The 27,482-nt window shown below is 37.7% G+C and overlaps 4 protein-coding genes across 7 annotated transcripts; 1 reads left to right on the plus strand and 3 right to left on the minus strand.

The window, feature by feature from the left end:
• Window positions 1-528: 528 nt before the first annotated feature.
• LOC103966601 (calcium-dependent mitochondrial ATP-magnesium/phosphate carrier protein 2) lies at window positions 529-4,976 on the minus strand. 3 transcript variants are annotated; one of them, XM_009379784.3, is made up of 5 exons: window positions 3,664-4,973; window positions 2,929-3,393; window positions 1,793-2,581; window positions 1,557-1,647; window positions 529-1,450 (listed from the first exon to the last, which is right to left on the minus strand). In XM_009379784.3, the coding sequence occupies exons 2-5, from the start codon at window positions 3,362-3,364 to the stop codon at window positions 1,273-1,275; spliced, it is 1,494 nt and encodes a 497-aa protein (XP_009378059.2). In that variant the 5' UTR covers window positions 3,365-3,393; window positions 3,664-4,973; the 3' UTR covers window positions 529-1,272. The 3 variants fall into 3 exon arrangements, with proteins under 3 accessions (XP_009378059.2, XP_009378058.2, XP_009378060.2); XM_009379783.3 differs by having other exon boundaries at window positions 2,929-3,389; window positions 3,664-4,968; XM_009379785.3 differs by having other exon boundaries at window positions 1,282-1,450; window positions 1,571-1,647; window positions 2,929-3,389; window positions 3,664-4,976.
• Window positions 4,977-10,544: 5,568 nt separating this feature from the next.
• LOC103966600 (probable serine/threonine-protein kinase PBL28) lies at window positions 10,545-14,444 on the plus strand. 2 transcript variants are annotated; one of them, XM_009379782.3, is made up of 8 exons: window positions 10,545-11,256; window positions 11,638-11,855; window positions 11,961-12,169; window positions 12,536-12,662; window positions 12,788-12,859; window positions 13,078-13,264; window positions 13,446-13,578; window positions 13,893-14,444. In XM_009379782.3, the coding sequence occupies exons 2-8, from the start codon at window positions 11,705-11,707 to the stop codon at window positions 14,154-14,156; spliced, it is 1,143 nt and encodes a 380-aa protein (XP_009378057.2). In that variant the 5' UTR covers window positions 10,545-11,256; window positions 11,638-11,704; the 3' UTR covers window positions 14,157-14,444. The 2 variants fall into 2 exon arrangements, with proteins under 2 accessions (XP_009378057.2, XP_048434737.1); XM_048578780.1 differs by having other exon boundaries at window positions 10,546-11,256; window positions 11,806-11,855.
• Window positions 14,445-14,817: 373 nt separating this feature from the next.
• Window positions 14,818-19,197, minus strand: LOC103966620. The gene is made up of 15 exons (XM_009379805.3): window positions 18,727-19,197; window positions 18,519-18,613; window positions 18,259-18,372; window positions 18,012-18,116; window positions 17,808-17,879; window positions 17,592-17,704; window positions 17,268-17,384; window positions 16,986-17,054; window positions 16,798-16,885; window positions 16,642-16,713; window positions 16,425-16,525; window positions 16,202-16,319; window positions 16,052-16,111; window positions 15,813-15,923; window positions 14,818-15,737 (listed from the first exon to the last, which is right to left on the minus strand). The coding sequence occupies exons 1-15, from the start codon at window positions 18,815-18,817 to the stop codon at window positions 15,624-15,626; spliced, it is 1,440 nt and encodes a 479-aa protein (XP_009378080.1). The 5' UTR covers window positions 18,818-19,197; the 3' UTR covers window positions 14,818-15,623.
• Window positions 19,198-19,959: 762 nt separating this feature from the next.
• LOC103966598 lies at window positions 19,960-25,808 on the minus strand. Its single transcript, XM_009379776.3, is given in 11 exon segments — window positions 19,960-21,492; window positions 21,495-21,659; window positions 21,824-21,950; window positions 22,037-22,197; window positions 22,745-22,901; window positions 23,153-23,320; window positions 23,526-23,609; window positions 23,718-23,831; window positions 24,287-24,423; window positions 24,514-24,919; window positions 25,572-25,808. Coding segments are annotated over 10 exon segments (2,604 nt in total). The 5' UTR covers window positions 24,832-24,919; window positions 25,572-25,808; the 3' UTR covers window positions 19,960-20,319.
• Between the last annotated feature and the right edge of the window lie 1,674 nt (window positions 25,809-27,482).

A 27,482-nucleotide genomic window follows, 5' to 3' on the forward strand; every position in this document is an offset into this window, starting at 1 on the left:
ACCGAAATGTAAAAACTCAAGAAAATAGTTTTTAGTTTTCATTTTTCTGACAACTAAAAACTAAAAGTAGTTATCAAACAAGATTTCAGTTTTTATTTTAAAAAAAGTAAACAAAAGCTGAAAACTAAATGGTTATCAAATGTCCCTTTAGTTATTCAATCTAATTAATGTGACCATAGTGGGTTGATAAAACTAAGAGAGAATATTTTTGCTCAACACATTTAAGTGATGGTGATACTCACCACTCTATATATCACTGTTAGATAAGTTCAAGTTTTGAGATTTGTGTGACGGATAGACACAAATCTCTAAATTTAAGATAATCTAATGGTAAAAGATAGGGTGTCAAGCATTATCTCCACTTGAAAGTGGTGAGCAAAAATGCACTCAGTTTCCATGCCCAAATGAAGGTAATTCCTTCGGGCTCTCTTAATCTCTCCGATTAACAGTGGATTAAAATAGCCTTTTGCTTATATTTAAGATAAGACGTTGGTTTGGAAGGAAGCAAGTGCGAAGGAGCTCCCAAAATACAGAGACTAAAGAACATAAGACGATTATATTCATTTCGAATTCAAGACACCCATTAGAGAGCGAGCACAGTATCTTGCATTGTATCTATCTATAAACATATAAATGAAATGGTCACAGTTGCTACCTATAGAACCCAAAGCACACACAACTAAACAGAAGAAAGGCTCCAGAGAGAGCCTACTTAAAAGCCAACAAAAATAAAGAAACAGATCGTTCCCCTAACACGTATTCGGAGGATAGAAGAAAGAACACAAGCAGAAATAACGAAAATTGATAGGAAACAATGAGCCATCAAAACTAGTCCTCCTCAACCAATTGATCAATGAAACTGTGAAACGGCACAGACGGCTTCTTAAACCTAGCATGGCACCGGTCTTCAAATTATCCAATCGACCCAAAGTTTTACATAACATGGCCAAAAATGGTTTTACCAGAGATATAAAGTTATGCTCAAACTACAAACTGCGTTTGGGGTGGGGTGGTACAAAACAACACTGCCCCATTGCATAAAAGGCTTAATACAATTTTTGGGACATCCAACTGTACGGGCAAGCCAATTTTGCCCTTTCACGCAACCTAATGCCTAGCACTATTATTTATGCTACGAGTGTATGACTAAAAAAATGATTTGATCTATTCAGTTGGGAACCTTATTCAAAATATTCATTCACCATGATATCATTGCCAACTTTATAATCAGCAACTTACTTGGTGGTCATTGTTTGGAGCTGCATAATTCTTTTATCCCAGATCCAAACTCTTTTTCATGGACTCATAAACCATATAAGTAATGCTTGCAGATGGAACTACTTTAAGAAGATTAGGAAATATTCCTTTGTAGAATCCTCTTAACCCTTCATGTTGGAAGGTTCTCCTGAATACATCACCCATTCCCATATATTCAGTGTGCGCTTGCATTCTGAAAACACGTAGAAAAATTACCGTCAGTTTAAAGACACTGACTTTAAAGTTACAAAATATCATAAAAATCATTTCAACAAGATATCAATATTTCCATAATGCACCTTGTCCTGACAACCTGTAACGGATAAACACAAGTTGCACCAAGAGCTCCTGATACTGTCCCGCATCCCAATTGGACAAGAGCACCAGGTTCTGTTAAAAACAATCAGAACAAAAAAGAAAAAAAAAACTTACAACATATAATATAGTGGCAGAATTGGGGCAAAACACAATAAATTAGTGCCTAAAAATGATGAGGACAAGTGAACAAAAACAAATTTGCAAACGAAGTCCTTACCCCCTTCATGCACAATATATTTCTTGGACATATCCTTCATTGTTTCATAAGCAGCAAGATCAATGCCAGCATAAGGGACAATCCCAAGCAAAGATGGAACAACACCCTTATAAAATGCCCGGGGTCCCTCCTGAACCCATATATCTCTAGACAGAGTTCTAAGACTTGGAATTCTCCTGCCTTCGCCAGTATAAGTTTGGATTCGTGTCTTAACAAGATCCATGGGATATACCACAGTTTGTGCCACAGCACCTGCTAAGCCACCAGAAACAAGGCGAGTTGCAGTGCTGACATTAGCCTTATCTTCTTCACCATTAGCATGGGCAATAAATCTTTTCAGCATTTCATAAGTGTAGAACCTGATGGCGCTTTCAGGAGCCACCTTCAAGACATTTAATCCATTGCCACGAAAAAAGCCCAATAAGCCCCCTTCTCTCCATATATCCTTTACTGCTGGCATAATTCGAGCTCGTTTTGTTTGTACTTGCAAAATAACCTTTAAACGATCAAGAGGAGCGGTAGCTGTACGTGATGTTGCCCCTGCTACAGCTCCAGCAATCAAATATCTACTAGCATGGACGTGCTTACCGGTGACCCCTGGGACAATAGTCTGCTCCCCAATATCAACAAGGCATACCCTTTCCAAATAATGATAAATATTCTCAATGGTTGCCTCCTGAGGGTAAAGTAGAAGAAAATCTCTCCATTCTTCAAATGTTATAACACCATTATTATCCTTATCAACGCGCTCAACAAAAAGTGCAAGTTCCTCGTCATCAATTTCAATCCCTGCAAAAGAGGGGCTGATGTGGTTTATAGAAGGAACACAATCCAGTAAGGGAAAGCCATTTTTGTGATAACAGAGATATTTTGAAGTGTTAACGGGATACGAACATGAAAACAAACATTTACAGAATGATTATACAAAAACAGAAAAAGATAGAGACGATTTACAGGCTTGTGTTGACATCTTTGAAACATTCAAGAATGAAAGCACAATGATCGTACAAGGAGATGAGACAGAACGAAAGGAGTAGACATGAAAGTATGAGGGAAGGGAGATATAGTAAAAATGAAAAAAAGCAGCAGCATTAGTTGCAGTGCTAGCAGTAGTAGAGTTGGTTATATGGAGATACCTGCCCTTACAAGTGCATCCCAGAGCTCTTCAGGCAGAATGCAACCATTATGTTCGACATCTATTGCTTGAAAGATGCGATAGAGCTCAAGCTCTTTATCGTCCATGTAGCGCTTAAAATCTTGGTAGTCGACACGGCCATCTCGATTCGCATCGCAGACATTCAACAAATCATTGGCATACTTGTACTGGGAGGGTATGTCGAGGGCAGAGAGGCCTGCTTCAATGTGGGCATAGTCCAAATAACCAACATTTGCGGTGTCAAAGAAGTTAAAGAGAGTGCGGATTCTGAGCTCCCTCTGCTCCTTGGTCTCTCCCAGGGCCAAAAGCACGTGATCCATGGACACAGGCCCGGTTTTCTTAATGGGATTGCAGGCATTTCTTATTCGGCCTGGCTTTTGGTTGTTGCTTGGCATTGCGTCCTCCTCCATTGGCATAATAACTTAATCAATCTCTCTCACTCTGTCTAATGGAAAGGAAACTTAATCAATCTATATATATATATATATATAGAGAGAGAGAGAGAGAGAGAGAGAGATCGTATGATGAATTGATGATATACAAAAACAAGTATTCTATTCTGTTGTATTTACTCAAATCAATTATTGCATTCTATTTACTTAAATCTGAGAAGTGGCACCAAATGCGAATTTTCTGGAATTGAAGAGTTAAAAAATTACATTACAATCAAGTATAAATGGAGGAAGATTAAGGATGAGTGAGAAGTGAGAATTACCGAGTGGACGGCGTCGAATTTCGAATGCAGCAAATGAAAAGCCAGGTCGAAGGTGCGTAATCGGCCATTGCTCCTCCTCCTCCTCTTCACAGTTGAGATGGTCGTCGGGGATCGTCAGAAATCATCAGGATACAAGAAGAAGAAGCTGCCAATCCCCATCCCCATCACACACCTCAGATATCATCCTACGATTTGATTTTTTATTTTTTTTTGTTGTGTATATACGATATGTTCTGTGTACTCTATAATTCTACTTTTCTTTTTCACTATCCAAAATATCAGTAAATAATAATCAATAAAAAAAATTTTAAAATATGATTGTGATCAATCCAATCGGACGAAGAACAGAAAAAGAGGTTGCAAGTCGCAAGTGCAGACGCAGACGCAGCGTGAGGATGTTGGATTTCTTCTATATGTTTTTCCTGAAAAAAGAATTATTTAAGGGGGCCATTTGAGCTGGCGTCCAACTGTAGCGTAAGTTTTGCGCCCCCACTTCGCTTTAAAAATGGAGGATTCTAGCCTCCGAATCTTCAACAGGAGGCCCGTCCAACGGCCCAAATCATCACCGTCTGGACCCAACCCAAATCATTTCGCACTTGACTCAATATGCACGGTAGGTTTTGACTTTTTAATGAGCCGTGATAAACGATGATATTTTCAAGCGTTTATATTGAATACATCGCGTTTGTAATGTAGTCGCGCGTACAGGCAGAAACGTACCAGAAATGACAATTAAGCAAAGCACATTTACTTCATGTTCATGATTCTATAATATATATATATATATATTAATTTCCAAGAGTAAGCAGCATAATCAACAAAAACATGCATCGCGCGGGGATGAATGATGACCTCTAATCCAAATGCTGCTGCCTTGGCTGCATTTAGTTACTTCCCTCTCAAGACAAAGTTCCGTTGCTGCAGGGCAATTCCACTTTTCGCGATCCGCTGCTGCCTGCAGCAACCTTTCTTCTGACTTCTGACTCGATCATGTCCTTAAATGTCTCTGCCACTCGGGTCTTTAGCTTTGACGTCTCCGCCTCACAATGAGACTGCTAGCTGGTACTCTCAATTCGAAGCAGCTGCCATTTCAATCACTCGATCGAGAAGCCTCCGGTTGAATACATGAAGGTTGCGGGTGACTCACAGCCACCGGGCCGTACGTCGTCTGGAGCACTAACTAATAGCTGTTCTCCCATTTCATATCATGTACGAATGAATCATTTTGTTATTACTACTCTACTGTTTGATTGATTAATATAAGATCTGAAATTTTAAGTGTTGCAAGGACACTTTAATACACTAGCGTGTCATGTATCGGACACAAAAACGGACACGACATTCTTCGGACACGTCTAGACATGCGTCGTGTCAGACACTCCATGTGGCGTGCCATTGACTTTGACAGGGGAACACACCTTGGACTCTTTATAGACATGTGTACGCAGGACATGTTCAAGGCACAATCAAAGGACACGTCGAGGGTAATTTGTTGAAATTAAACTTCGAAGACCAACCCTAGGTTTACATAGTTGCATCCGAGATAAATAAGATTTATTGTTGTATTTTGTTAGCCATTCCTTGTGCCTCGAGTAATAGTAATGACCGGTTGTATTTACTAAGGCAATAAGGGATTCTTGTAAGGAAGTAATACTTTAGTATTCTAGTTATGGAGATTAGGATTTCTTGAATCTAGTAGTGGGTAGGATTCGGGAAGCACTGAGCATTATATAAGGTTGCGATCCCTATACATATTGCTATCACAATCACGAGAGATTTTTCAGTATGACCTGCATATGAGGTAGTACATCACGTGTCACTGTATAAATGGTAAAATATGTGTGTTAAAAAGTTAATAACTTAAAAAATAAAACTTTCCATCACTTACATAAAAACATGTGGTCTACCATTCGGATTCCCGCCACAATGAAAAATTTCTCCACAATCATAAACCCTAGAAACACCCCATCAGTTTGTGACTAAGGAGTAGGAGTGCATAGAAAAGCTTGCATCTACCTTAGTCCTCGTGTTCGTGTTCTCTCTGCAAGATCAAGATGTCATCTTCTCCAAAGAAGTGATTATGGTGTTTTGATGACGATGAAACATATTAAAGCGTACATAATTTTGAAATTGTAATGAAATATGAAAAATTGTTTTAGGGGTAATGCTAGAGATTGTGATGAACCAGATTTTGAGGCTATATTTTTCACCAATGATGATATGAATATCATTGTTGAGGAGAGATTTTTCAGTGTGATCGGAACACGGGATGATACATCACGTGTCCTTTGTACAAATGGTAGAATATGTATGTTAACAGTTAATCACTTAAAAAAAAAAATCTACCACTTATATAAAAACACATGGTGAGACCCTCTGATAGATCCATTCAGGATGATAACCTCATTGCGCATGAACTCTTTGCCTCTTTTAAGAGTAAAAAAGGTAGAAGGGGTGCTATGGCCATTAAGCTTGACCTTAAAAAGGCTTATGACTTCCTCAGTTGCGAATATATTAAAGGTGTGCTTGTTAAATTTGGTTTTAATTATAACTGGATCAAGCTTATCATGGAGTGCATTACTTTGACATCCTTTTCTATCCTGATTAATGGTAAATCTCATCGTTATTTATGCCCTACTAGAGGTATTAGACAAGGAGACCCTCTGTCTCCTTATATTTTTATCATTTGTATGGAACCCTTTATTAGACACTTGGATAAGTTGGGAGCATCATCTAGAAGTAATGTTGGTCTATTGACTGAGCCTAGAGGTTATAGAATTACTAAAGATGTTTGCAAATGACTGTCTGATTTTTGCCAATGCGACTGGCACTATAGCCAGGAATATTGCTAAGGTGCTAGATAACTTTGCTTAAGCTTCTAAAAGACAAACTATCATAAGTCTTCACTATATTTTTCAAATAACAGTCCTAACCATACCAGAATTGATATTGTTAATATTCTTGCTATTCAACATAAACCCACTATTGGTAGGTATCTAGGCATACACAAAAGAACTAATTATCAAGATAAAAAACAAACTAGCTGGTTGGAAGGCAAATACCCTTTCTAAAGCTGGAAGACTCTCATTAAGGCTAACCTCTTAGGTGTCCCAAATCATAATATGTCTTGTTTTAAGTGTCCTGAGAAAATCACAAAAACTATAGACAGAGAAAGTAGGAATTTTTTTTGGGAAAAAGATTGCAAACTTGTCCCTGTGGCTTGGGATAGAGTTTGCAGCTCTAAGGAAAATGGGGGATAGGGTATTAGGAAAAGTGATCACTTTAATAATGCTTGTTTAGCAAAACTTGGTTGGAAAGTCCTAATGGATAACCAAAAGTGGTGGGTACAGATTGTTAAGAATAAATACGTGAAGAGGAAGGATTTCCTTAACACTAAAGTCTGACAGCACTACTCATGTGCCTGGAAAGGTATCCTTAAGGCTAAAGATAATATTAGAATGAGACTGAGGTGGGTTGTGGGAAATGGAGAGAGCATCTTCTTCTGAACCCATAACTGGGTTTTTTCTTACCCTTTATCCAACTTTATTTATCCCAGTCATGTTAATGATATCGATCTGAATGTAAAGGTGAGTCAATTCATTAATAATGGACAATGGGACAGAGATCATCATTGATCACTAGTTGATAAGGACATTGTGAATAAAATTTGTAGTATTCCCCTTCCCCTTAACTCTCCACTGTGATATGTGTTGCTGGGGGCCTAATGCAAATGGTAAGTTTTCAGTTAAGTAGGGAACTTGGATAAAAAATTGTGATAATAACAATGAGAATGTAAGAGAGCTTCTTAAGAAAATGTGGAAGCTCAAACTCCCTCATAAAGTTAAAATTTTTAGTTGGCTTCTCATAATTGGAAGGCTTCATACAAGAAATAGATTATCAAGATTGCCAATAATATCCCATCCACCTTTCTTACATGTAATTGAAAGGATGAGAACATATCTCACTTATTTATAAATTGTAATTTTGCGAGGCTAGTTTTGAATTTTCAAGCTATCTCTAACAACATAAGATTAAATCAATTTCTTCCTTTTAATGATTGGCTCAAGCATGTCCTTAGGGAAGCCAATTTTCTGGCAAATGCTATAACTAGTGTGGGTTATTTGGTCTCTGATTTTCATGCTTGGGATAGAACTCTTCCTTTGGAAGCTCATCAGGCCTTCTTCTTTGATTGTACCCAAACCGATTGCCCTAGGGGCTTTTCTTTTTAATGCAGTCTTTTTCTATAAAAAATTAAAAATTAAAAACACATGGTGTACCACCCTTATTCCAATCACAATGAAAAATTTCTCATTGTTGAGTGAAGTTGCTTGAAGTTACAATATGTGTTATCTTATTTGAATATGTTTGATGCTATTTTCTATTTTATTTTATTTGGTGTTAACTCATGATGATAGTTAAACAATGAACATCAATTTTTGTGTTTTGATTTTATATGATGTTTGTAGCCTATTTATAGTTATTATATTTTAAGAAGTATTTGTCGATTTTTTTTCTCCGAATTTGTAAAGAGTTGCCAATTTATTTTAACCAATTATTGCCTAAACTTTTGTAATTGGCTTCTTTCCTCCATGAACTTTAATTTTAGCCTGATTGTCTGCTAATTTTTTAAAATTAGTCAATTTCTCCCCTAACGTTAGAGTTTGGAATTTTTAATTCAAATTTGCATCTATCTTTGTCACATACACAACACATGACAATTGCCCCCATTCAAATAAGAAGGGTAATTACTCATCTCCAAAAATTCATTATTAGAAAGTTGCCAATTATAAAATTAAAATTCAAAAGGAAAATTGATTAATTACAAAAGTTTATGAGGTAATCAGTTAAAATTAAAGTTTAGAAGAAAATTAGAAACTTCTTAAAAATTCAAAGAGAAAATCGACAAATACACCTTATTTTAATTTCCTGTGTTTGTATCCTTATTTATAAAAAAAAAATATAAAAAAAAAATCTGTGTCAGCGTGTTATGTCGTGTTAAAGTAACATGATATGCGAAATGTTTTGCCCTTTTACCAAAAAAATGAATATAACATTGAACTTATCTTCTATTCTAGCTGTCTAGTCTTTTAACCTACTCTCACTCACTAGTAGCATATACATATGTATACCTCGGGAAGGGCTGAAAACAGAATAAGGTAGACTTGACACTTGCCTTTATTCTAGTCAGACTGTTGTATGATATCAAATGTTGACAGCTTACCATTTCACATTAAATTTCTTCCCAAATTTTATATGGCTCTGCAACCTCCATAGTTGAATTCGATCATATGTGGAACGGAGTGGAACATTAATCATTGAATCTATGTTGTTCAATTCTCCGCAAACTGCTGCTGCACAGTAAAATATGTTTGAATCAAATTTCAATAAGCTTTTAGTGATTTTTTTTTTCATAACCTTAAAAAAGGTGTTAAATTTAAGGGGTTTTTTGAAATAGGTCCAAAGTAATTAAAAATTGGACCTATTTCAAAAGTCAAAAGTCACTAAAAATTGGACATATTTCAAAAGGTAGTCTATAAAATTGGACCTATTTCAAATTTTCTCTAAATTTTAAATATACAAAAATTAGTTTAATTGTGAGAGACACGAGAAAGAAATACCCAAAAAAAAAAAAAAAAAAAATCCTCAATGGTTGCAATTAGTAGGAAATTATTGAACACCCAAATAATTTTAGACGTTGACATTAATAACTAGTTAGGTTTTTTTCTGGTTGGTACATATCATCATTATTCATATAATATCATTCTTCCCGTTTTGCTTTGGTGTTGCATAACATTTTCAGTCGTGGATGTTATTAAACAAGTTACATTCCAATCATACTCATCAGATTCATACTATAAAATCCAAAAGCTCCGAATTTTTTTTGTTTTGGTTGTTTGTTCAAGAGCCAAGAAAAAAGAAACAATGAAACATGTTAGTTTCTCATGCAAACAACTCTGCCTGGTTTTTAAATATTGTTTTTATTATTATTTGTTAGCAATCATCAATCATCATCGTGGTGGTGGTAATAATATGATAAGAGGAGGAATAAGAATCCTTTCAACGAGCTTATTACATGACATGAGCAAAAGGATTTAAAGAACCAATGGTGAAAAAGGCAGGAGACAGAGAGTGAGAGCGCCGTAGAGGTCACTTTGCTTATTATGGTTTGTATATAATATATGCATTTAGGCAATAGTTTAATGTCTTATTTAATTGCTCAGTAGGAGCCATGTCAACATAGCTGATAGCTGGGCGGCCCAACTCCCATCTCTCTCTCTCTCTCTCTCTCTCTCTCTCTCTCTCCGTCTCTTTTTATATTCTTTGTTGAATGCTTTTATACACAAAAACAGAAAAAGAGATATATATGAGTATATACGTATTACACTAATGTATATGTGTCTAAAATTTGCTGTCAAGCTGGGCTTGTATTGTTCTCGTCTTTCTATATTTTTTTGTGCAATCAAGTTTTTAAGTTAATTGTGCATTATTATGTGTTCAAATTTTTTTAGATCGTTGTAGTGTGTAATTGACTTGGATAAAATGACGAGCTTAACGCAGGAGTAGACAGTTTTTTTGTTGTGCCGCTAGTCCCACCAATGGTGTAAAGTAATGTAATGTAATTTGAAGAGATGTGTTTAGACTTGGAGCCAGCCAAAGATGTCCTGTATTGGTATTTGCTGTACACGACACAAAACAAGACCCCTCCCTCTCAGAGTTCCCAACTTGCATAGTTGCATTAGCAGACAACTTATACTTATTCTGCTTTACAGCCCACACAAAAAAGAAAAAAAGAAAAAAAACACTAAATTCAATTATTATTTTTTCCTTTTTGAAAAAAAAGAAAGATAGAATATAAATACACAGAGACTGACTGACACGCACTCTGTCTGTCTCTCTCTTATTCTGGTTCATACTTGATCCATATGCCTTTATTTTATTGTTTTGGTGCTCGGGAATAAACGTTTGGTGGGTTGATTGCAGTTGCCTGGGGTGGGGTGGGTTTTCTGTCGGTCTCTTTGATTGATTGAACTAGAGTCTACAACTATAATTATATATCCATCATCATCAAAATTCAAGAGAGAGAGAGAGAGAGAATATAATTTGTATTTAATTTGGTTTGTTATGTTAGTATACGATGAGTTTGTACTGATCAAGTTGAATTTGGGTGGTTTGGTAGAGGGAGTGAGGGAGAAGTAGCAGTACAAGTGTTGTCGGCGCAAGGTCACTTTCTGTCGCCATTGTCTGTATCCAACGATGATATTGATATTTGAATGTTTGATTGCATTTCCCTTTAATATCCAAATTACAACCCGAATTGATGCTTCTCCGCTTGCCGTCTCTTCTCCTCTTCTCTTTACATTTTGATTTCCACCTGCATATTCTTCCATTCATTCATTCCTTCATTCAAACATGCCTCTTTTCTTACTGTAATTATACATCCTGCCTGCAACTTTTTATGTAATGAAATTTCAATTGGATTTGGGTGGCAATTGCCTTTGTTGTTGTTGTTGTTGTATTGGCAAATGAAGTTCGAGTTTTTAGACATCCGGCTGCCTTCCTTCTCTGGGACTGGGACAGGGACTGGGACTACAGGTATATCTTGTTACTTCCATTTCTGTTTGTGTTTATCTGCATTCAAATCAAATAAATTGTTTATATGGCCTTATAGATATACTGCTACTCAGTTGGCATTTTAAAGGCTCTGACTTTGATTTCTAATGATTTAAAGTTTCCAACTTTCAAGTCTGATTTGCTTTTTCCAAAAGACTGCTTTTGCCTGGCACCCTTGATTCTCAATCCTGGTCTCACAACTTGCTGCCCAACTTGTTTTCTAGATATCTAATTGTGGACCAATGATAAGGATACAGGAATTGAAAAGAAATAGATAGATCTGATGGATTTAAATTCACTTGCTTTCTATGGACACCTTCTGTAGATTATCATCTTCTACTTTTTGTATCCTCTGTATTCCAGGTTCAATGTATGATAATTCGTTTTACAACAATACTACCCCGCATAGTTGAAGTGGTTCCCATACCAAATGTCAGCGTCTCTTGCAGCAATATTAGGAGGTGCTGCAGGAGCCGTGGCTTTGGTGGGGATAAGTATCTTACTCATATGGTTCTGTATATTTCGCAATAGGCTTGTTTCAAGAACTTCTGAAACGGGTTCTTCTGATCCTTCTGTTCAAGGTGATTCTCATCAGTCTTATGTCATATATATTTTCTTCCTAGGGGAAACACACTTAGTGTAGTGTAAAGAACAACCTTTTGATTATCTGTTTTGATAACTCGCAGTGGGAAGACATGGTGGGGTTGAGTTGTCAATGCGAGAAACAAGGCGTTTTCAGATGGAAGAACTGTCTCTGGCCACCAAAAATTTCAGTGACAAAAATTTGATTGGGCAAGGGAAATTTGGGGAGGTGTATATGGGATTTCTCCAGGATGGGATGCTCGTAGCCATCAAAAAGCGACCTGGAACAGCTAGTCAGGAATTTATCAATGAGGTAATGATCGCCGTCCTAACCTTACAAGGTCTCTTGATGGATTACGGTTTTCTTCTTTAACGGCATTCGAGTATTATATATGATTTTGAGTTTGTTTTAAAGTGTCAGGGGTTTGCATTGACTTACATATATACATTTGAAGAGTGACTACTATATGCTGTTTGAACAAAAACATAAGAAAAAAAAACTCCTAGTACAAGTCGTAAAATTTGAATGAGATTTTTCTTTTGAAGCTTCATTTTTCTTCCTTACCAACTTGGATGGACTGGTATATGCTTTAGTTTTTTCTCTCTTTGAATTGCTATTTGTGTTTTTGCATTGAACGTTGTATCATGGTTGATCTAACTGGACTGAATATTATATCAGGTACACTATCTCTCAGCTATTCAGCATCGGAATATTGTTACTCTTTTGGGTTACTGCCAAGAAAATAATCTACAGTTTCTTGTGTACGAGTACATTCATAGTGGAAGTGTTTCCAGTCACTTGTACGGTAACTCTCTATCCAGCCCCCATTTTTTAATTCTTGAGTCAAAATTATACCCTTTTGTTTTTGCAATTGTTGCATCTATAATGCCTAAATTTGAGCACATGGAGTTCTTCAATTTTTTTTTGCAGGCACTGGTCAGCATTCACGTGAAAAGCTAGAATTCAAGAATCGTCTAACAATAGCTCAAGGGGCCGCTAAAGGTGATCATCTGCAAAATCAGTGAGCATTTGTGGCTTTCCTGGTATCAGGTTTTCATCTCTTTAGACAAAATATCCGAATATGAGTATTGGTCCCTCAAATTCTTTTGTCAGCAACTGTAAGACTTTCAGTTGTTTCAAAGTTCCAGCTTCTTTTTGTGAGAAGTCTGGAAGCAACGCTCTCCTATTTGTCAGCACTCATTCACCTGCTCTGGTTGCAGGTTTGGCTCATCTTCACTCTCTGAGTCCACGTCTGGTGCACAAGGATTTTAAGACAGCCAATGTTCTCGTAGATGAAAACTTCATAGCTAAGGTTGCAGATGCGGGAATTCGCCATTTCCTGGGAAGAGTTGATATTGCAGGCTCGTCTTCTCAAGTGACTGCTGATGAGATGTTCCTTGCTCCAGAGTAATAGTTTCTCCCTCTCTCTTTGTTTTTGTTTTTGTTTCTGTTTCTTTTTGTTCGATGAGGTTGGGGGAGGGGGGTGTTGAAGGTTATTGCTCTTTTGGTTCTCGGTGTTTCATATAACCTTCAAGTGACTGCTGAGAATAGTTATCAATCTTCGTCAAATTTCCGTTTGATTTTGCAGGGTCAGAGAGTTCAGACGATTTTCAGAAAAAAGTGACGTATATAGTTTTGGTGTATTCCTTCTGGAGTTAGTGAGTGGGCGAGAGGCTAGAGATTTTGCATCTTCTGACTCAACCCAGAACATGGTTGAATGGGTATGTGCTTGTCTCATTGCAAATGTTGGTACAATGTTGGAATGCATTAGTCATGTGATCCTATATGTGCATTCAAATGTTTGCGTATATTAGTTTCTCTTCTCTAGATCATTCTTGAAGGACCGGGGATGGTACACTAAAAAGTAAAAACTTGCTGCGGTGAATGTTACTGTTTATAATATGATAGTTAAAAGTTTAATTGCTACAACTTGCCAACATCACTGTTGAATCTTGAATGCGTTGGTAATTTCTTGTTAGCGTGTGAAAATTTTAAACTAAAGTTGTTTATTATTGTTGTTGGGTCTTGTATAAAGGTGCAAAATATTCAAGAGGGCAGCAATGTATCGTGCATCATCGATGAGAGGTTGGGGAATAGCTTCACAGGAGAAGCTATGGAAGGGTTGATACAGTTGATCATGCGATGTGTGGAAGCTTCAAGTGAGAGGCGACCGGGCATGAGCCATGTGGTAATGGAGCTGGACCGGATAGTTGAGAAAGAGATGAGCTTGACAACAATCATGGGGGAAGGAACCTCTACGGTGATCCCGGGAAGTCAGTTATTTAAAGCAACAAAATAAAAGACGGCATCGCATACCCCAAATTTTTCAGTGTGTGATATTTGTGAAATAGTTTTTTTTTTTTTTTTTTTTTTTTTTTTGTTCATCGTTGAAAAGAAAAAGGAAATTGTTTTACTTTTTTTGGTTTCGTTTACTTGGTGAAACATGAAAGAAGGAGAAGAGAAAAGAAGGGAAGAGAAGTGGAGAGGAGATATATCAGGTGGTGTTTGATAAGTGTATAAAGAAAGAAGGGTTGTTTTGATAAAAATGTAAGGAAGTGTTGTTAATATAAATTGGAATTTCGATGGAGTTGTTTTGGTTTGGCATTTAATTTTGGAAGAGACAAAAGCGTAGTCATGTATGTTTAAAGACTGTCATGAGAGACTTATGAGTGACTGAATTAGAAATTGCGATTCCTTTCATTTCATACTCTCTAAATATTATTGTCATAGAGTGGAAAGGAGCGGAGAGGAGAGGATGCTGCAAATGCAAATGTCTCTCCGAAATCGTCGTCGTCGTTGTAGTTGCCCTCCTCCTTCTCATCACCTACAGCACCTCCCAATGGCAATATTCATCCTCATCCACCTCCCCCATCGCAAGGTACTGCTCCGGCTTTGCCATTCGCTTTCTCAGTGCAATTTTAACAATTTGGTAAATGAATTTGATTGGTGGACAATTTCAGGAGCAACGAGCTCGGAGGCGTCGCCCTCCACCATTCTCATCCACGAGTACACCCGCGCCGTCCGAGGCCAATCCTACAATGAGATTTGGTCCAAGGTTCAGCTCCATAACCATGATCAGCTGCAGCTGCAGGAGGACGACGACAATTCGCGCCACCACCAGTCAGAGGCAGCAGCAGCTTCTGTTGGGGCAAGTGCTTCAGTCCAACTGAAGAGTGCGTCCAAGAGGCGCTTCGTCTCGCCAAGCCCAACACCCTCACTCGCCTAGCATCCAACTACTTTGACCAGAGCGAGAACACCACCCAAGCCTGCCTGCTGCTCCTCCACCGCAGCGTTTATTGGAAGAAAACGTCAAGTTTGATGCAGTCATCCGGTTGATGTGAATGCTTACTGTACCCGAAACCTCACCAGGAAAATGCTTGAAATTCAAATTGGATGTTGGGAATTTCGTTGTGGCTGTGACCGAATGACTGTCTAATATTTATGAATTGATGACTTGATCTTTCTCAAAGTAGAGTCCACTCTAATCTCAAGATTAACTTACAATCAAGGCTTGTCATGTTCTGTCAAGTGGTTGCTTGCTTGGAATATTTGCAATATTATTATTAACACCACCTCTCAACATGCCTTTTATATTTAGTTTTTACTTGAACCAAAAAGTATTTTAAAGAAAAGAAATGATGATCTAGGACAGTATCCCATTTATTATTAACAAACTGTGACTAGGAATTCCAAACAATGAAACAAATTTAATGGAGTTAAAAATGACAAACACATATGAGTTTTGAGTTGTCAGCAGCACAACATATCAAGCATTGGCCGTGAAGTCTTGTTTTGCCTTAAGAACAACCTCCTCTGTGGTGGTGCCAATGATCTCGTTCGCACGTTTCAGCCCTACGCAGTTATATCGTCCAAGGGTATCCTAATTCATTCATAGCCATAGGTAATTAATTAGAACGAGTCAGTAATAGTACTAATGTTTCATCATAAGCCTTACCCGAGTTACAATTCCCAATTTCTCCAACTTCTGAACTGCATCGTCCACATCAAAATTACAGTCGTCGTTAAACTGTTCTTTGATTAGTTCCTCACACCACTTATCCAGATCCTACAACACATACATATATATTAGACTTCAATTCACCTTTACTACTACAGCAGTGTTACTTCTGCATATTACATATTTGTCGCAATATTATTATGATAGGAAGAGATCCAGGAGGAGATATATCATACTAGTGCGGTAGCTTTCCCTTGTTCCATTAATATGTAAAAAGCAATTATCACCTCCTTCACCTGCAAATACATTCAACAAGAATTTGTTACTGCACCAATGAAAAAAAACATTAATGTCCAACCAAAATTCATCCGAAAGTAGCGGCTTACTTCCTGTTGAATCACATCATCGCACAAGTGAAGGAGAGTACCCCGTCCGCTATCCAATTGTTTTTCGTACATGGACTGTGTTATCAAGTTCTGATACTGAGCCAAGTTCTGCTGATAACTACACGTATGGTCATGCGGATGCATATTATTGGAATTGAAAGAAAATGTGCCAACCCAAGCAACCAATTTGAGGAAATATGAATATTAGAACAACAGAATTAACCTGAAGTATGTCTTAGCAAAGTAACCAATCACAGTGGAAATAATCGCAAACATGACCCAAACATCAATTTTAGGCATTTCGATCGAAGTAACAACTGCAACCTGCAGTAAACCAACACATGGTGATTAGGATTAAGCTGTATTTTCACAAGATTAAAAAAAATGACAAGATTACAGTGCACCAACACAAACTTTATTGCTGCTATCAAGAAACTGACCAGCCCTACTACAGCAGAGCCAACAAACGTGAGCCAATCCATTGGAGTTAATCCCGGGTTCTTCTTCTCAGGCTGTGAAAAGGCCAAGGTTTCAATCCATATACTCGGGTCATCTTTTGAAGAGAGAGAGAGAGAGAGAGAGAGAGAGAGACTCACAAGAACAATCTCCATATCAGCCATTGGAATGTTTTTGAAATGTTTAACATATATTCCCCGCTCTGCATTATCTTCGGTACTTGCTCGCCTGAAAAGTCATAATTCTTCTTGTCAATAAATTACTTTTTCAAGGTCCTTTCGAAAAAGTTTATGCAAAAGAAGATAGTTCATAAAAAGAAAAGCATTACCTGTAAACAACAATAATCCTATCAAAAGTTGGCTCTTGGATTGTGTTCTTGCACAGCAAATTTTGAATGCTGAAGGACACACAGCATATATTTGTCATGAAGTGGAGATAATCAACATCAGATTGAAACGAAGGCATGCTTGCAGGAAAGTCAAAGGAAACGTCTCCAGTTATTTGTATATCCATGTCGAATGCACATGGAATCATTTTTTTTTTATAAAAACATTGTAGTTGCTGTTGTATTTTGCCAAATGAAGGGAAGAAGGCATGTATAAAAGTCAACCTCAGTTCCATTTTTTCAAGACGGATTCGTTCAACAAACAAGTCCTCTTCGTCAAGGAGGCTAATATTCTTCTTCTTGCGCTGTGCCTTTTTCTTTTTCGAAAAGAACTTGTCCATCCTGCAAGAACAAAATTATCAACAAGATTCTATCTGCACAATGACGTTTCGAATTTATACTTGGTCAAGTGACTTGAAGTTGTTCAAGTATGTTAGATTAAGATTATTAATCATAACTAGTTTCCAAGCTACAAATACGAATATTCCATCCAGAAATTTAGAAGAATGACAGACAACAGGCAAAATTTAAAGCAAGCAGGCAACTTACTTGGTTAGTCGTAAAAGATATTTCCAGCAACGTGCAATGATAATGTCCACTTTCTCCATGATAAAGTAATCTGCCGTCTTATCAAGTCCAATGCCGCGTCGGAAGATGACGTACTGAAGCAAGACAACATCAAATGAGGATGTATATAAACACCCACTCGAATTTTGGGAAGGGATTTGAAATTTGCAGATGTTTGTTTGCAGTATTTGAAAATACCTTATCAGCAAAATCTGGAATGTTTGGGCAAGGATGCGTGTCAAAGTATTTCCTCAAAAGTTTATTGTCAAGCTACATAACATATTGGGATCAGCAAGCAAACGTGAGGATCGCATCCCATAAAAACCAAAGTTCCACTGAAGCAATATTACTGAACTGAAACTAGTGATGGAGGGAATACATTTTGATGAGTACGATACAAACCTTAGATTCATCAACAACGATGGGAAGATTCAGAAGATACTGCCCCGACTGTGCAACCTCAACTTCTTCGTTAGTTGCAATCTTGAAATTACTCTTTTCCATCACCTGTATCATATCAAAACTAAAAGGAGTATAGAAATGAAGATTTCCTGTTTCTTTTTCTCTTGTTTATTTTAGTTGTATGGGGTGGCGGGTGTATAGAAACTGAAAACAAGAAGAAGAAGGGGAAGCAGCCATAGAATGGAACCTGAAACAAGTACTTGAGGAAGTTCTGTTCAAGTACATCAACTTCTTGAGGAGAAAGCTTCTGCTGCTCCAATTTCTGACTCCCGTGGACAGGATCAAACAGGGAGTATAGTTGCTGTGTTTATAGAATAGACAAATATTCTATGTCAAACAAAACTTAATAAGATATCGGAAATAAATGAATAATTGAAATGCCTAAATAATATCTGGAAAAAGGTGAAAAGATGATCCGCAGCATAGCATATTTTCGCATATGCATACCATCAAATCCTCAAATTGAAGAAGATACCAAGCCCGAATTGTGTACTCGACTCTCTTGCAGAGCTTGAGAAACTCAGCACGATCAGAACTTTCCTCTAGAGAATATTTGAGAACCAGGTTCGATCCAGTTAGCAAAACTATGAAGACAGACAAAGACAAAGGCAATGGCAATGGCATGATTAGATGATTACAAGTACAAAGTACAAACCAATGAGGTTAGCCAAGGTCATGATGAGTTTGGGCTTGAGAACTTGAATGGCAGATTCACGCTCTAACCGAATCACCTCATTCTTCCCCATTTTGATTTTGTATTTCCTCTTCTTGTTGGGCCGTTGGCTTTGAGATTAATTCAACTCAGTTGTATTTGCAAACAATGGAAGTCTTGTATGTAGCTCTGTACGTGTAAGTCTTAGCCTAACTAATTCAATGCATGCATTTAAGGGAAGGGAAGGGAAGAGAAAGGAGGAGGTAGGGACGATATTAGAAATCCAAGTGTAACAGCCGCCACATTTTTCTCCTCATTGACGACTGACGACCCTGTAAACATTTCCCTTCCTACAATAGTGTGTCTTTAAAGTCTCAAGTCTGATCTGCGATTCTGAGGGATCCCCGTTCTTTTAGTATCTCTCCTCTCTTCTGCTCCACCTCCGCTTTATCCTCTTCTCTTCTTGTATCTAGCCGCCCTACACTTTTAATAAAATCATAACTTATAACTGCAATTTTCAAACCACAAAGATAAATAAATAAATACGCATAATTTTGAGGTTAATGCAGGTTTATTTTTTCGACTCTATTTTGTTTGTTTGGAGGGGGTTGTTAATTTTCAGCATGGAGTCACGGGATTCAGGTGCTGTGCTAACATATGCATGCTGACTTTTTTTTTTTCCGGCATGTTTCATGTTCTCTCCAAACAATAAAAACAAAAAAAATTGCATCTTTCTCGTCACAATTGTCTTTCATTTTGTCTGTTTATGTTTCAATTCACATAGACCTTTTTTTTTTGTTTGGAATTGGAATTCATGTTGATGTTTTTTGTTATAGTAAAATTAGCAAATAAAATCATTAGGCGTCCGCGGGGAATCAATCCTCTAATTCAATTCATACGGACCCGTCTACACCTCCTCAAGTCTTTCTGTAAAATAAGGTAGTCTTTCTGTAAAATAAGGTTGCCCACCAAATGCTGCTGGTGTTATAAACAGCGTCACCCCAGAAAGCACCACCTACCTACGAGGCTACGAGACTCGTGTTTGATCATCTCAGCGGATGATAATGGTGACGGGGCATACTCAAACAGAAACGCAGAAACGCTGAAACACTAACCTCGAAAGACGATAATGGTAAAAGCATTCAACATTTCATGAGAGGAAGAGAGTTGGAAATGCCAGCCAACAACCAAAACCACGATATGCTAGTATTCGCGAGAGAGAGAGAGAGAGAGAGAGAGAGAGAGAGAGCCTTGATTATTCTAAAAAGCATTTGCCTCTACAGAAAACTTTAAAACCCTCCAAATACTATTCAACGATATTTCTCCAGAAACAGAGAATAAGACGAAAAATAATCCCAACTATCTAACAGACAAATTAGAGATGCCTGGAACTGTCCAATAATCCCAGGTCTCCCCCTACCCCTGCCTGCTGCTATCTGCCTCTGTCCCATCTAACATATTATATATACATGATGCTGAGTTGGCCCTTGTATAGGTATGTACAAAAACCTATCTCCAACTCTGCACTTCCATCTACTCTCACCCTCACTTGTCAACTCACATTTCCCGTTTACGTTACCATGCTAGAAAATTGTCTTACGGGTTCCACGACCTCAAGAATGGTTTCCCCATAGGATCACGTAAACCAGAGTTCTGACGCGGTAAATTCATCCATTGCATATCATCATGCATCATGGGAGTGGCTGCTTCCCGCCCACCCAAGTAATCCAGTTCATAACCTGCTTGTGGTACAACATTTCCGATCCTCGGAGTGGCCCCACCCACAGTTCCATAGCTCCTAGAGGAAAAAAACTGCTCGGTGGAGGCTACGTGCTGATAAGGGCTACTTGATCGCAATTGGTTACAATGGGATAGAACACTGAATAAGTTTTGATCTGCATTCGTTCCATTCCCAATGGTCTGACTCGTGACACTAGTACCACCTGACGCCGACCATCCACCATGCACTTGATGCTCACCAGAAAACCAATTATGACTCAACATTTCTCCACCATCTAAGTGAGACTGTAGAGGTCTTAGCATGCGAACACTATTGACAGCCCAATCCTGCACATCGACTGCAGTCGGATGTTCCGGCCTCGAATTTAAATACCCACCTCCATCAGAGTAAACGTTCTCAGATAATCTTGGTTGCATGTAAACCTCGCTCTCTCTCTTCTGCCCTTGCTCCAGAGGCAGTGACTGGTGTTGCTGCTCTTCAAAATGCACTGGAAACCGACCCATAAACACATTGGCTGGTGTCCGGAAATCCAACCCTGTCTGTTTCTTCTCAGTATTGTAAGATAGCATGCTCTGGCCCTTAAAGAGAGATTGAAGCAATTCATTTCGATCTTGGTTTTGGTAAGAACTGAAGGAACCATTCTCCGATTGTATGTGCAATAAATCTTTCCCACTGTCTCCTACAGGCAACTCAGACTCCATAGCAACTAAGTGTGTCTGTTGAACTTCATTAACTTGTAGATGTGCAAGCGATAATTCACTGGCAGATGAATATGCATGACTTGTGGTAGAATCATAGTAAGAGTGTGGCACATTAACTGCCTTCCAGGCATCTCCACTAGCACATAATTGTGCTCCCTGACTTACCGCAGTATCTGCAGTATTCAGATACTCTGCGTAATCAGGTACATTTGGAGGAGAATGATCTGATTCTATAATGATATGCCTTTCTGAATCATTATCTGACTCTGTACTGAAATGTTCATATGAATCTATATCTGTGGGGTTGCACTCATGACCGCCAGTAAGCTTCTCTTGAGAATTGTCTTCTTCCATGTCTGTGGGGTTGTACTCATCACCCTGTGGGAAACTGGGTACAGACCTTCATCATCTTCCATGGGAGATTGACGCTTTGTTGCTTCAATAGCTATCTTATCTTGAAGCACGCTTTCAAGGTTGTGATCACCTTCGTCATCCTGAACATCCCATCACAAACAAGGCCATAAAATATCATACAACAATAGAGACTCCGGTTCATTAAGAAATGGATGGCTACCAACCAGGCTGATAAAAATACATCGGCTCAAACAGGGGGGAAAAAAAAAAAAAAAAGGAGGGGAGAAAAAGGCAGAATCAAAACCTCTATCAGGGGCTTTAGCCTCCTTTTCATGTCCTTCTCCAAAGAGTTTGTCATTTGCCGTCTCTGTAAATGCATTTCAATCCAGTTTGCATAAGCTGCCGGGATATCTTTAATAGCCAATTGCAACCTGTATCAACAAGACTATATTTTGAGGAGGCAGACAATGAAATGTTCCTCCAAAGAATTAAAATATATATTTCACACGACACTAACCAGTGCTGATGCAACTTCTTCTGTTCTTCTTCCAAATAGACTTCATACGGTTGTACATCAAAGCTATCAAGGTTACCTAATATCCGGTTGAGAGACCTGGACTGAATGCTTTTGCCAGACTGCTTCAGTCTCTTAACAATTTCGTACTGCTTCTTGCTAATCTGAAATAGTTAAAGCGCACATTCAGCAAGAGCCTCATTAAAATTAGAATGTTCAATATCATGACCCAAAGGAACAAGTATACAGCAAAAAGATGGCTCTGTGTGTAGAGAGAGACATAGAGAGAGGAGTGTCTCGTCTATATGTTGGCTTAAGGGTGTAAATATCTGCTTTCTCAAAAAATATAGGAAAAAAATTAAGGATGTAAATATCTGCTAGTTGGCATCAGTTACGTAAAATTAAAACCCATTAAAATAAACAACTGAAAGGCACTGACTTCCAAACATAATTGTGTTCAAATCCTAACACCGGAATATTGTGAAAGAACTTTTTTCTAGTCGATTTGACTTATTTGTCCTACTTAATGAGAAAATTATGACAATTCTGAGTCTCTGCTCAGAAGCCATTAAGGTGTCTCTGGCCATTGAAGTTTAACACGAGAACACTGATCCTAAAACCCAAGCCTGAGAGGTGACTGATTAGGTTACCCAGGCTTACATAATCCATCTCAAAATTTTATTGTTTCAGAATTACCAAATGAACACCAACCTTAACATATGACATGTATTTAGCACCATCGCTACTGTAGTTATTGCGCTTGTGTAGATTGTCTCCTTTTTTGGATCTTCCTCCCGCATTATGTGCCCCATCTGGTGTAACCAATAAATTTCTACCTTTGTCCTTTAGGAAGCCTTTCTCACGGATCCTGACACAATAGAAACTCATAGATCTCAAGCCGTCCAAAGTAAATTTCTACCTACTGTAGATATTGCGCTTGTATAGATCTAATGCCATCGAAAGTAAATTGATGGATAAATGTAACAAAATCATCATAGAAGTGTCAACTAAACATACAGTAAGTAGACATAGCCAGGTATGTTTATAATTTAAGAAAACTAAAATGAACCTGGAGCACATAGGCACTCTGGTATGACTAAACGTGGAAAGCTGAACTACCTGTTCCGAAAATCTCCTCCTTTGTTCACTGAGGAAATCTGGTTATCACTACTGCATGCTTTCTCCCAAGAACAAGATTCAGATGTAATTATGGCATTTTCCTCAAGATCATGCGATCTGGATTCATTTGCATGTGAAAAAATTTGTTTCTCAACATCATTTCTTAACCTGCATAAAGTATAACCCATGAGAATATCACCCAAGGGCTTCAAGCAGTCTGAACAAATGACTTAATGAAAGGAAAAACACAATTTGAAGAAGAATTTCTCCTCCTTATTAATTGGTACTCGGATAAGCATCAAAGGGAAGGTTTGCCATTCATTAAGCTCATAATTATGAGATTAAAAAAAAAAAAAACACAGTGAGCATCAACCTCCACATATTCTGCACAATTTCCTGTTCAGGATCCTTACAGCTTGCGCATCTCTCCTTCAACTTCTGTAAATATGCAATCATACTGCCACAAAACAATAAAAAAGATTGTGACGCTATGTTTTAGCGAAAAAGATCCTTACAAAAACAGTATTATATGTATTATACAAAAAAGTGGAAAAACTTCACGTACTCATTATGATACATATGCAACTCATTGTAGAATGTTTTCTTATCATTCTTTAGACATTGTTCCCTACGAAGTATGGCATCAGGATGGAAATCACCTGAGCAAAGTGAAGCACCCCTGAAAGCATGTATTTCAGTTAAAATCATTGGTACACTATGGACTTAAATTAATAATGACAAAGAAGCTACTTTTGAAAACTCACAATGCTACAAGAACTTCTTTCTTTTCTTTCATGTTAGAAATTAGAATCATCTAAAAGTGATACCTAGTACATGCACAGAAACAGTGTTTGCAAAAAAATAGTAAGAGAAAACAATAGAAAAGTTTCTTGTTTCAAATTTTATTCTCAAGAGACAGAACAGTACAATTGATGTAACAAACATTTCTTAACCACACGAAACCCATTTTCTTACAAGAAACATGAACGTGTTGGAAAATTTTGATTAGTCTACAAAAAGCAATATTCAGCACTGCAACATTTATTTAGTCTTAAAAATATAAAAGAAACAAAATCAAGGGAAAAGAGGAGGAAAGGGGTTGCATCAATACAAGTATAACATAACAATACGTGCCATTTAAGAAAAGGCCTTCCAAAGTCAAAGCAACCCCCAGCAAGCAATGCTTGCACAACTTCCTCTGCCTCTGCTCCGCTAGGAAGAAACTGCATAAGGTGATTCTTCTCAATCTCAGACAGATGTGTATTCCAAACCTGCATCATTGTTTAAACAAATAGCATATTAGATGCACCAACAACATAAAGTAGATACGCCATTGTGGCTAATCATAAATCAAAAGATACCTCATATGAAAGCACATCTTCCAAATTTTCCAAATCATAGATTCCCTCAGGAACAGCAAAAACATCTGCCAAAGTATTGTGGCTATTGAAAGCGGAATCAACAAACGGCCTCAAAGTTCTCCTACTTATGCCAATTTGATACCTTTTGGCAACTACCATGTTCTGATTCCCATCCCACTCAAGAAAAATATGAGGTTTTATGTTTGAATCATCCTGAAGCAATTCAATATTTTTCTTTTTTGCTTTGTGTTGCTCCCTGGAATTGCAACTGGCAATGATAACACCATTTACTCGCTTTCTCCGCTGATCAGCCGCCATTGGCACAAGATGTCAAACGAAGCTCCGTCAAAGCATTATACCTTCATACATTATTTCCTGTAACACATGTCGTCATTTTTAATGCAACCTGAGATCAAAATCAAATAACAAACCATTTATAATCCATGGCTACAAAATGCCTCATAACTCAACTCAAACTGTAACCCAAAACACATGGTGAACAAAATCAATGCAACTAACTGGACTGGAGTGAGTCTATCAGTTTGAAATGAGTACTTGTTTTGTTTGGTAAATTGTAAGGCACTTCAAGGGAGTAAGCTACACTATAAAGATAGAGTCAACATCCAAACTCAATTTATTTATGGAAAATTCAATGGCATTTACCTGAACAATTTAATCCCTCAAATGCGAATCAAACACCATCGGATTGTACCAAATTAAAACAAAACAAACAGTTAAATTGAAAAGATTAAAAATTGCATGCATTTGAAATAAAGAAAACTGAAATACCATAAAAAGATTAAAAATTGAAAGCTACAACAGCAACTTATGAATGAAAGTCGCAATCCCCAAACACCCATACAAATTCGCTGACGATTGGAAACCCACTTAGGAATCAAATTGGCAGTGAGAACCAACTCGATATCAAAAATTAAAGAATAAAAGGGATAAAATATACAAGAAACGGCATTCATATGCCTCGTATTGAAATTGAAATCCGGAAGCCTAGACAATGGAAGGCGTAACTTAACAGGAAAAAGAAAAGAAAAGGACAATACCTGAAATATCTGGTGATTAGGCCTCGAACAGAAAGTTAAGAATTAGAGTTGCCAAGGTTTGCAGTAAGAAACCCAAAAAAATGGGGAATTTTGCCCTAAGAAAACCCAATTAAATGTGGAGAGAGGAGGAGCGTTTCGTATTATCGGATGGGGTTTAGGAGTTGGAAGAGAGACGGACACCCACAGAGCATGGGAGAGCGAGCAAGAGAGAGATGAGACGAGTGTGTGTGGCTTCGGGGAACCGTTAATTTAACATTGAATGGTTCATTCGCGCGCTCGGGCGCGGCGCGGCTCAAGTCTCAGCTTCTACGCCTGCTCGGAGGCTGCGTTGACCTGACATTCGTGTCGTGTTTTTCATGTTCGTATCGTTTTCGTATCATATTTAATATCTTAACGGGTAACACCTGTTAAAATAAACGGATAACATGACCCAACCCGAAATCGACCCAATAATATTAACATGTAATATAACCTGACTCGTTATCCGTTAACGAAAATATATTTTAAACCAATAAATAATCAAATGAAAAACATAATACTAATAAATATATACATATCGTATTATCACATCCAAAACATAAAAACACATTTTTCTTTTAAGTATATTTTCGCTTACCTAAATTAATTAAATGGTAAAATTGAAAAATATTGGAATAAAGAATGGGTTTTTTGTCCAAAAAAATTCTAATAATATAAGTGAAATAAAATCTAACAGTACAGAATTACTCTCATTTATCTTACTGGCTGTTATTTAAGTAAAGTCTTTAATAGTTTTTTAATTAATGTAGAAGTGTAAAAAAATATAGAAAATATATATAAACGCTCGTAATGACAAGCTTTGCAACTTTCATAAAGAACTTAACTTCGAAATTCGCTACTATAATCATATAAATCATAGATCAAAATTTAACCGTTAATTGTTGTTTACATTTACGTTTCATTGTTCTCATCAAATTTTGCTTTTTCAAATTTTCGATCACATCCCAGCCCATGCCCCCACCACATCCTAGGCTCACCTCCGCCATAGCACAATATTGTCCGTTTGGACCTCGACCACACCCTTACAGTTTTGTTTCTGGGAACTCACACGAGAACTTCCCAGTGGGTCACCCATCTTAGAAATGCTCTCTCGCGAACTCGCTTAACTTATGAGTTCCGATGGAACCCGAAGCCAGTGAGCTTCCAAAATACCTCGTGCTAGGTAGAGATGAGAATATACATACAAGGCTTAAAGGATCCACTCTCCTGGGCGATGTAAGATGTTACAATCCACCTCTCTTAGGGGCCCGATGTCCTCGTTGGCACACTTCCAGCCAGGGATTAACTCTGATACCAAATTATCACATCCTTGCTCGAGCCCCACCACATCCTAGGCTCGCATCCGTCGTAGCACGATATTGTCCGCTTTGGCCCGACCACACCCTCACGGTTTTGTTTCTGGGAATTCACACGAGAACTTCCCAGTGGGTCATCCATCCCGGGAATGCTCTCGCGCGAACTCGCTTAACTTCGGAGTTTCGATGGAACCCGAAGCTAGTGACCTCCCAAAAAGCCTCGTGCTAGGTAGAGATGAGAATATACATATAAGGCTTAAAGAATCTACTCCCCTTATCTTACGACTATTATTTAAGTAAAGTCTTTAATAGTTTTTTAATTAATGTAGAAGTGTAAAAAAATATATAAATGCTCGTAATGACAAGCTTTGCAACTTTCATAAAGAGCTTAACTTCGAAATTTGCCACTATAATCATATAAATCATAGATTAAAATTTAACAGTTGATTGTTGTTTACATTTACTGTTTCATTGTTCTCATCAAATTTTGCTTTTTCAGATTTTCGGTCACATCCCAGCCCATGCCTCTACCACATCTTGGGCTCGCCTCCGTCATAGCACGATATTATCCGCTTTG

The sequence above is a fragment of a genome, unplaced genomic scaffold (assembly GCF_019419815.1).
Source record: "Pyrus x bretschneideri cultivar Hongxiangsu unplaced genomic scaffold, Pyrus_bretschneideri_v1 Contig13, whole genome shotgun sequence".
Classification (NCBI taxonomy): Eukaryota; Viridiplantae; Streptophyta; class Magnoliopsida; order Rosales; family Rosaceae; genus Pyrus; species Pyrus x bretschneideri.

Excerpts from the sequence above, each read along its gene's own strand:
- LOC103966601 (XM_009379784.3), bottom strand. The coding sequence starts at position 3,364 with ATGCCAATGGAGGAGGACGCAATGCCAAGCAACAACCAAAAGCCAGGC. Across the intron at positions 1,648-1,792 it reads ATATATTGTGCATGAAGGGG|AACCTGGTGCTCTTGTCCAA; the intron begins GTAAGGACTTCG and ends TGTTTTTAACAG. Across the intron at positions 1,451-1,556 it reads TTACAGGTTGTCAGGACAAG|AATGCAAGCGCACACTGAAT; the intron begins GTGCATTATGGA and ends ACGTGTTTTCAG.
- LOC103966600 (XM_009379782.3), top strand. The coding sequence starts at position 11,705 with ATGTCAGCGTCTCTTGCAGCAATATTAGGAGGTGCTGCAGGAGCCGTG. Across the intron at positions 12,170-12,535 it reads GTCAGGAATTTATCAATGAG|GTACACTATCTCTCAGCTAT; the intron begins GTAATGATCGCC and ends ATATTATATCAG. Across the intron at positions 13,265-13,445 it reads GAGATGTTCCTTGCTCCAGA|GGTCAGAGAGTTCAGACGAT; the intron begins GTAATAGTTTCT and ends TTGATTTTGCAG.
- LOC103966620 (XM_009379805.3), bottom strand. The coding sequence starts at position 18,817 with ATGGGGAAGAATGAGGTGATTCGGTTAGAGCGTGAATCTGCCATTCAA. Across the intron at positions 17,705-17,807 it reads TTCCAGATTTTGCTGATAAG|TACGTCATCTTCCGACGCGG; the intron begins GTATTTTCAAAT and ends GTCTTGCTTCAG. Across the intron at positions 16,886-16,985 it reads AGGATTATTGTTGTTTACAG|GCGAGCAAGTACCGAAGATA; the intron begins GTAATGCTTTTC and ends ATGACTTTTCAG.